Source organism: Nomascus leucogenys, chromosome 12, assembly GCF_006542625.1.
Source record: "Nomascus leucogenys isolate Asia chromosome 12, Asia_NLE_v1, whole genome shotgun sequence".
Classification (NCBI taxonomy): domain Eukaryota; kingdom Metazoa; phylum Chordata; class Mammalia; order Primates; family Hylobatidae; genus Nomascus; species Nomascus leucogenys.
Window position 1 is genome coordinate 64,510,259 of NC_044392.1, and position 9,742 is coordinate 64,520,000.

General features: G+C 40.9%; 1 protein-coding gene across 1 annotated transcript; it reads right to left on the reverse strand.

Moving 5' to 3' along the window:
- Window positions 1-3,236: 3,236 nt before the first annotated feature.
- On the reverse strand, window positions 3,237-7,935 carry C12H1orf162 (chromosome 12 C1orf162 homolog). Its single transcript, XM_003267968.4, has 6 exons — window positions 7,706-7,935; window positions 5,681-5,728; window positions 4,875-4,944; window positions 4,314-4,408; window positions 3,974-4,023; window positions 3,237-3,766 (listed from the first exon to the last, which is right to left on the reverse strand). The coding sequence occupies exons 2-6, from the start codon at window positions 5,715-5,717 to the stop codon at window positions 3,626-3,628; spliced, it is 393 nt and encodes a 130-aa protein (XP_003268016.3). The 5' UTR covers window positions 5,718-5,728; window positions 7,706-7,935; the 3' UTR covers window positions 3,237-3,625.
- Between the last annotated feature and the right edge of the window lie 1,807 nt (window positions 7,936-9,742).

Genomic DNA, 9,742 nt, shown 5'->3' on the forward strand with positions numbered 1-9,742 from the left:
TTTTCTTCTAGACCTGTTCACTCCCACAGAGAGACTACTTTTTTTTTTTTTTTAATCAAACTGTCTTCCACTGGCTTCTCCCTCAAAATCCAGCTTCCAGGAGCAGTTGCTCTCTCTCAGAAAGAACACGATCTCTGGATCACATCACCTGACTCTTTGCCTTTCTCGTCTCCTTGACACTGTAAGTGCTGTGGGGCGGCTTGGTGTGGAGGCCAGATGCAAAGAATTTGAAGTCAGAGGACTTGATTTAAATTTTTGTTCTGCCATTTATTTTTAGCCAGATGTCATTGAGTAAATTATTTCATCTCCTTGGACTTCAATTTTCTTAACTTGATTTTGCAAATAATAATAAGAATTATTATTATTAAGACAGAGTCTCATTCTGCCACCCAGGCTGGAGTACAGTGGTGTAATCTTGGCTCACTGCAGCCTCAACCTCCTGGGCTCAAGTAATCCTCCCACCTCACCCTCCCAAGTAGCTGGGACCACAGGCATGCACCACCATGCCTGGCTAATTATTTTATTTTTTGTAAAGATGGGGTCTCCCTATGTTGCCCAGACTGGTCTCAAATTTGGGGGCTCAAGCAATCTTTCTGCCTTGGCCTCCCAAAGGTCTGGAATTACAGCCAAGAGCCACTACACCCAGACCCCAAAATATTATTTAATGTATTTTTGAAAGATCTGTGGTGGATGCTTCTCTCCCACTCCTGCTTCCTTTGGTGTAGACTGAGCTCCGTTAAGGCAACACTCCTCAGTGACCCCCTGCCCATGGGAGGTAGAGGGGGCTGTCTGACATGGGAGACTGGGAATAGGAACTGGACATACATCCTTTCTCTCTTCCTCTTCCTCTTTTACTCTTTTGGGTGCAGCTTTGAAAGAGCACATGAGCTCTTCTGCAACTCCTTAGGGGAAGGTTGAACAACTGCATTGCTTGTTGGGAGGGGTGAGCTTGCTCTGGTGCAGCTTATAACTCAGTTGTGGAGTTCAGTATTCTGAACTTCTTTGCAGCTGTAGTATAAGCTCTATTCTCCAATGTTGACCATGTTCATAATAAAGATGATATTTTGGTTTCTGTCTGCTGAGTCCTCTTATTTATATATATATATATTTAGGGATCCTCAGTCCCACAGGTAGCAATTTCCCCTCCCCAGAGGCCATCACCAAGACGGTTCATTGTGTTTTCTTCCAGAGGTATAGTAAATATAGAGATACACATATGCTCTACTACATGTGAGTAGAGCATATTCATAATTCTGTTCAACAGCTTGCAATATATCATAGATATCTGTTTTTATTAGAACATATAGAGCTGCCTTATTCTTTTTAATGGCTACATTGCACTCAATGAACCAGTCCCCTCTCCATGTACAATGAAGATTTTCTCAATCTTTTGCTGTTTCAGAGAATTGAGCACAATGTATAAACGTGCAAAGTCTGGAGCCAGCCTACCCAGGGTTGAGTTCCGGTGCCACTACTAGTAGCAATGTGAACTTGGGCAAGTTACTTAACCTCTCTGTGCCTCCATTTCTGTATCTAAAATGAGTAATAATTGTAACCTCACAGTGTTCTGTGAGGATTCCATGAATACGTGCCACGCACTTAGAATCGTACTAAAAGTGTAATAAGCCTCAGTAAGTTCTAGCCAATTTGATTACTGCTGCAATTCAAGTTATGTAGGCAATTTTCCATGTATTTGAGTAGAATAAATCCTTAGAAATAGGATTATTTATAAATTCTTAGAAAAGAATTTAGAATGTTGTTGGCTATTGCCAAATGGTCTTCTGTGGTAGCTGTACCAATGTGCTCTCCCACCAGTAGTGTATGTGTGTCTTGGTTCCCCCCTAGTTTTGCCCACACAGTTAGCAAACTTTTTGAATTTTGCCAGTCTTACTGATAGAAAAAATTATCTAATTGTAGTTGTAATCATTATTTCCCTTATTATGAGTGAAGTCGAGTATCTTTTCATATATTTGAGCCATTTATATATTCTTTCCTACAAATTGCCCACCCCTATCCCTTGTCCTTTCTATTGAGTTGCTCATTTTTTCCCCTGTTGATTTACAAATGATCTTTATATGTCTATAAGATGCTTTGCAAGTGTCTTCTAAGCTTGTCATTTGCCTTTTGACTTTTTAATGGTACTTTGGACTTTTTAATTGTACTTTAGAAGTCAAGTTAATCTTTTCTGGTTTCTGGGATTTGTGACATACATCCAAAGGCATGCTCTACAAAAATATTTTTAAAAATTCTCTCATATTTTCTTCTAGTGCTTTTATGATTTTTTTACAGTTAAATTTTTCACATCTGGGATTTATTTTCATATAAGAAGTGAAATATGGATCCTACTTTATTTTCATTTACATGGTTATCTAGTTATCTTAATACAACTTATTGAATAAACCAATTTCTCCCAAATGATTTCATATTCCATCTTCATCATACTCTAAATTTCCTTATATATTTTGATGTATCTCTTGTCTTTAAATTCTATTCAATTGATTTATTTATTCATGTACCATTAACATATTGCTTTAATTAGTGATGCTTAATAAAACAGGTACTTTTAGTTAGCTGCAAGGGCTAGCCTTCCCATATAACTTTTATTATTTATTTTTATACATTTTTCTGGATTTGCTGTCTTGTTTATGGTTTACATAGGAAATTTAGAGTAAGCCTGCCCGGTGAAAAATAATCTTATTGATAGTTTGTTGTTGTTCACCTTTGGGACTCATCTGATGATATTTTTAATGGGATTTTTATATGTGATTATTCATTGGGATTTTGGGGGAATTAATGTTTAGATTAACCTTTATCTTTGGTTCTCATATAATATTGTTATGCATACCTCTTATGCTATGAGATGGACGTAGAAATCTCCATTTGCATAGTGCTTTATACAGTAGGGAACTTGTGTTTGTGCAGAGCTCTTGAAGGTATAGAATGCTTATGTATAAGGTACTTCATTTAGTCTTCACACTAACTATTAGTGGTAAGTGTTATCTCTGTTTTCAAGATGAAAGACTTAAGGCTTGAAAAGTTTAACAAGTTTGCCTAAATGAATGCCGCTAGTTAGTGGCAGAGTTTGGTACCTGCACCCCAATCAAATCTGAGCTTGTTTCCAAGTGCCATCACCTTTGGTGGTGTTTTTGGCTGTGAATGAGCTCTGGACTTTTAATCTTGACCTCTGGAGAAGGTGGCAGGAACAGACAAATAAATAATAAAGATGGAGGCAGCACTGTGGGGGTTTGACTTTATTTGAAATTCTTGGTAGATTGTTCATTTGGTTGACTCCTCCCAAGTTGATTCATGATGCTGGGTGAATACTCTGTGCACTGAGCTCTGTACCACACACTTTGGAAGGCTCCAAGGAAGGCAGTCTATGCCCCCAATGGGCTCACAGGCTGTCAGTTCAAGTGGGAGGGCCATCAATCTTTTCTCTGGCCAGGAAAAGACTGACCATTGGTCTCCAAAGCTGCTAGATAGCATTGCCAGATCACATCTAAACAACTCCGATTGCAGTTTCCACATAGGTGGTGGTCCAAAATTTGTAAAAAAGGGAAAGTGATGTGTGAAGATAGGGCTGAGATGAGAGGAAATGGATTCAAGCCTCACTGGAAAAGCTGGGTTAGTTTGCTACTTTAATTTGAGCATAGACAATGGGGTCAAAGTCTGCAGAACAGTTCTCAGCCAAGTGATTGCTCTTTTCTTCTGAGAGTTTGAAAGTCATGCTGGCATAGGTAAGTGATTCCCCTGGGATGGATGAAAGCTGCAAAGGGAGAAAAAGGAGGAATGAGTGAGTTCAGTTTGTAGCAAAAGGTTGCTCTGTAGAAGCAACCTGAGCACTTTGGTCAAAGAATCACTTGCCCAGTGTCTGGAAATCAATACCACCATTCTAGTAGATAATGAAGAGTATGGAGGGAAATTCCAATGACGGTAGCCCTTCAGTGTCCCCAAAACAGTGTGGTCATCTTACCTTGGCCAGAGGATCTGAGTGAGAATCTAGGGCCCGGGACTTGGAGTGACCTGCCAGAAAGAAGAGGGACCCATCTCAGCAATGGGGCCTGGGGAAATGGGAAGACTCTCCCTTCGATCTTGGGTGAAGGGTGGGGTGGGGAGGAGGTGTTAGCAGGTGGGTAGGGGGCAGGGCGGAAGAAAAATGAAGAGATTTGAGTCTTCAGTCTGCAGACAGGGTGGGCTAAGCAGTTTTTATCACACTGCACCCTCCCCTACCTCCTCCCGTTACTCACCCATAGCTAATTCTAGTATCAATGGCAGAGAGAGAAGGGCTGTCCTATCCCTTGGAGACCACTTACATTTTCTGTAGATCTTTATGATGAGGAAGATAAAGACTATCAGCAGCAGTGCCAGTAGAACCCCAGCACAAAAGGCAAGGATTAAATGTTTTTCGCTGTTTTGGCAAAGAAAGGCAGAGGATGAACTGTTGGGCTTTTGAAGGCCTTTCCTAAAGAGCGAAACCTTTTCTGCCTATGGATGGACTCCTGAAATGGTTTTCACACTGATTAATGAACTTTCACCCAGTGGTTTTTGGCTTTTGCTTTTGAATTTCACATTTATTTGAGGCCTCAGAGGAAGCTGTGGCCTCTTCCTCTCCTCCTCCCTCAACCCACACAATGTTCATAATTCTCCACCCAGCAAATTTTACCTATAAGCTTAGGGGATCCATGGATCTCTTGAAGCTTAGGGGATGCCAGATTAAGAGCCATACTCCTGAGATCACAAACTGACTTTGTTCTTTTACTGTTTCTAGTCCTTTGTCCCCAGTCTCCCTGCCCAAGTCCCCAAGCCAAGGCTGTCAACACAACATCAAATCCCATGTGGTACAAGACGAAACAGATGGGAGAATGCTCATTTACTTGTAGTGGTTAGAGAGACAGGGTGCAGGGCTAGTTGTTGGGGCTGCTGTGGGGAGAGTGCCTTGTCTTTCTACAAGAAAACACAAAAGGAATTAGTTTATCTGTCACTTTTCATGATACCCTTCCAGCTTAAGTGTCTCCAGGTGCCCCATTCTACCCAAGCAACCAGTGGAAATTAAGGATGGGGCTGCAACTCTTACAAAAATGAAAGAACATTGTTTTTTAGATTCCAAGTACTACTTTTAAATGAAAATTAGAACTTAAAAATCAACTACATACATGAAATACAAGCCTAGTGTCCCTTTGATTAAAAAAAAAAAATCTCATGTGTTGCCCTCCTCAAAGACTTTAATAGGAACTTCTGAAGAGATATGCTCCCTCTGGCCTAAGGAAAGCATCTCCCAGCTAGGGAGAAACAACAAATGCTTCCCAAAGTCCTTGGGGAATTTGACCTTGAAACTGCTGCCCTTTTATGTTTGCTCTTTTTGCAGAACAGCTAGTAATAGTGCCTAGCCAAAAACAGCCACAGTGGTTTTCCCAATGCCTACACTACAAACAGGGGAGCAGGACCCACCTAGTTTGATATTGAGCAGAGACACCCTTTACTCAGATTTGGAGGGCCAGGCAGGTCTCTGTGGTTCCCCCTTTCACCCCTCCTGGCATTAGATTCTGTGTCCTGGTAAAATTGGATTCTTCCAACTTCAGAAATGCGCTAGCTAGTGCCTTTCCATTACAGCCCTTCAGCACAATTTCTAGTTATTTTAACTCAGATGTGAGGCAGGTAATTATTCCTGTCGTAAACTCACCAGTGTCGGGTTTAGATGTGGAGCCATTTCCTCCCATGCTGTCATCCCCTGAGAATAAAACAAGGTATCTCTTAGAAAGCTTAGAAGGGAGAGCCAGCTTAAGGGCCAGCTCTGAGACTGTGATTGTCATATAAGAGTAGTAACAATGAGAGGCAATTTGTGGGTGTTCTAGTGCCATCAGTGGTCACAGACCACTCATCAGTGGTCAACAATTCTGGTGTTGTTTCTGCAGCTCAGCAGCCAGCCTTCAGGTTTGCAGGTCCAGAGATTTGATCTTATCAGGGCACCAAGAAATGACTGATTTCTCCAGAACTGATTCCCACCAACGAACTCACAGGAGACTGATGTATAAGCCGAAATAACACAAGGTACATGTTGGTGCACTCAGTGAATTTTGCCTATCAGGGGAACATATAAGAATGCCAATGAAAATAATAAATTTGCTTGGTAAGCACTGAACTGAAGTAAGCATGAGAGAAGATGAATGGATGATTTTTATATTGACTGCCAACTGGGGCTGATGTATCAATCTTACTCTTCCCTGGCATTGCTACATAAACTTTGACAAACTTGCTCTTGGAGACCCTTACTCTAGACCTCATTAGACGCTTCTAATCTGTTCAGGTATTATCTTCTCAAGTTTGCCAATATTCTTGTTTAGGCTTTATATCAAAATGTATAAAATATTTAAAGGCAGAAAAGTGAAATCACCCAAACTCCTACTACTCATTAATATTTTTAGTGTCTTTCCTTTTAGTCAGACTTCCATGCATTTTTTAAAAAGCTAGTTGAGATATTTCTTTTTATAAGAGGTCATATCTTCCTTTTATACTCAGCATTTTACCATACACATTCTTCTATGTCACTAAAAACTTTTTATAACATTTTTAGTGGTGATGGGTCTTTCCATTATAGCTATGTATTATAACCTGCTTAACGAATTCCCCACTTACTGATAGAATTGTTTTCATTTTTATTTAAATCAATAACAATGAAACAGATATTTTGTGCATAAAACATTGTATGCATCCCTGATTTTTTTTTTTAGGAGGCCAGAATTTTACTTCATATTTAGAAAAACTCATGAGAAAATGTTTGGGCTTTGTTATTTCTTCTATATTTTAAGGTCCTTTCTTTAAACAAATGTCCTCAATTATTTATTGTTGTATTGTTCAGCTCTCAAAAGTTAACTTCCAAGTCCTTGGACCTGTGGGAGGGTTGGGAGAAGGACACCTCATCTCCCTGTACCTGTTACAATCGCAGCAACAGCAACATTGCCAAGTACCTTACAATTCACCAAACATTTTTAGATCATGCAACATCAGATAAGAAAGGGGCCAACGGGAAGATGTGGTGAGGAATCTGAGCCATGAGAATAGGAAGCCCACGGTCCACAGCAGAATCGGCAGTGGTAATTTTTCTCACACTTCTTGCTCCTTTTCTAAGTCAATGGTGCTCTTTCCAGACCATCATAAAATATTGACATAATATTTTTAAAATATTGAAATATATGCTGGTGCTAAACAGAATATGAGCTTACACTAGGCTTTGCCACTGGAGAGGTGGAAGAAGATAGGATCATAGGTTTCTGTAAAATCCTGAAATTCACAGTAGCAGTTCTGAATTTACAAAAATGTTACCATAGCCACTGTGAAAACGTTAGGCCACTCTACCTAACTTTCACATAAATGGACAAAATCATCGCACAATACCACAGGGAAACAGCTACTCACAAATCCAGGCCAAGAAAAGCAGGAAATACATTTCCCTTTCAGCACAACCCAAACATTTGGCAGAAGCATAAATTAAAATAGAAGCGGTGCTATATACACTTTTTAACGTTTCATCCAGCACTGGAGAATCTTACCGATTGCGTAAAATCCATCAACTAAATAGAACCATTCAAATACAACCCTTCCCGCACCAAAGAAAACAAGTGACAGAAACCACTAACAATTAGACGACACTTTCTTTTGGTGAGTGATTATTTAATCTAGATTAAAAGCAAGTGGTAAATGCATTTACCTTTCAAGAAAAAGTCCGGTCATAGCACGACGCAATCGCCTAAGACTGAGCATTTCACTTGCTTCCGTTACTGCTCCTGTGTTTCAGAAATGACGAAATAAAGATTACTGCCCCTGCCACTGCTGGCATCACGTTGTGTGTGGCAAAGATCTTACTAAACTCAAGGCTAGACTTCCTCTTTGAGGTCAACATTATAATTTATTTATTTTATTTTTTGAGACGGAGTCTCGCTCTGTGGCCCAGGCTGGAGTGCAGTGGCGCTATCTCGGCTCACTGCAAGCTCCGCCTCCCGGGTTCACGCCATTCTCTTGCCTCAGCTTCCCGAGTAGCTGGGACTACACAGGCGCCCGCCACCACGCCCGGCAATTTTTTTGTATTTTGTTTAGTAGAGACGGGGTTTCACCGTGTTAGCCAGGATGGTCTTGATCTCCTGACCTCGTGATCCACCCGCCTCGGCCTCCCAAAGTGCTGGGATTACAGGCGTGAGCCAACGCGCCCGGCCCAACATTATGATTTATTAATCTTTCTTTTGTACCTTTTCTTTGTGTCTGACACATGAATGCCAGAACATAAGGAGGTAAGACAGGTTTCTTGCTAATTAAATATTTATTAAAGATTTACTTTAACCACTGTGCCAGATTTACTGTGGAGGTCGCATCAGTATGACATTATCATTGTCACCAAAAACCTTATAATCTCATCTATTCTAACCAGGGAGATGAGGCTAATAATGAAAAATGAAGAGCAAACAGTGCTAAGAGTTAAGTACTAGCTGTGCAGACTTCAAATGTGTTAAGAGTGTTAAGATCCCTTCAAAGGGAAGGCAAATCATTTCTTTACAAATATTTATTTGTAAAATAATATTAATAAATATACTCATTAAGGAAATGCTATAGGCCATACAGTGAGCTGGTGTTATAGGTTTTTTGTTTATTCTTTTTTTTTTTTTTTTTGAGGCAGAATTTCATGCTTGTTGCCCAGGCTGGAGTGCAATGTTGCAACCTTGGCTCACTGCAACCTCCATCTCCTGGGTTCAAGCAATTCTCCTGCCTCAGCCTCCCAAGTAGCTGGGATTACAGGCATGCACCACCATGCCCGGCTAATTTTGTATTTTTAGTAGAGACAGGTTTCACCATGTTGGTCAGGATGGTCTTGAACTCCCGACCTCAGGTGATCCGCCTGCCTTGGCCTCCCAAAGTGCTGGAATTACAGACATAAGCCACCGTGCCTGACCAGGTTATATAGGTTTAATAACTGACCAGGTTATTACAGGTTTTTCGGAGAGCAAGGCAGAAAAGTTCCTTGCCTCACAGACTCTACCACCTAATTGAGAAGAGAAATGAAAAACAAATAAATGATAAGTCAATGACACATTGTATTAAGGGCCTTGAGGGAAAAAAAAAAACAGAGTGCTAGCTAGACAGAATACACTGGGAGAATGTCTTTAGAGAAGATGGAGGACTGGGGAAGGCTTCTCTGAGGAGTGGACATTTCCACTTAGAGAACTCGAGGATGAGAAGGAGCTAGCCAGGCATAGTGTCTGAGGACGAGGTTTCCAGGTGGAGAGGAGTAACTCACAGCTGGCAGAGCTGGAGAAATCAGGCAAGGAGGTATTCAGGTAAACCTTGAGCGCAGATAGGCTTTGGATGGATGGAGGGAGAAAGGACTGTGGGAAGGGTGCCCTAGGCCCAGGGTTGGTTGCTGAAATTCAAGTGATGTATTTCTGGGATATTAGCACAGTTCAAGAGTGGAACATTTTGGCTGGGTGTGGTGGTTGACGCCTGTAATCCAGACGTCAACCTTTGGGAGGCTGAGGCAGGAGGATCCTTTGCACCCAGGAGTTTGAGGCTATAGTGAGTCACGATCATGCCATTGCACTTTAGCCTGAATGACAGAGTGCTTAAATAAATAAATAAATAAATAGGGAGGGGCATTTGGAGAGGGTGGGAGATGAAAAATAGTTGACTTAGATGGATTGCAGCCAGATGGTGGGGAGCTTTAAATCCAAGCAAGATATATTTGAAATATTTAAAAAAT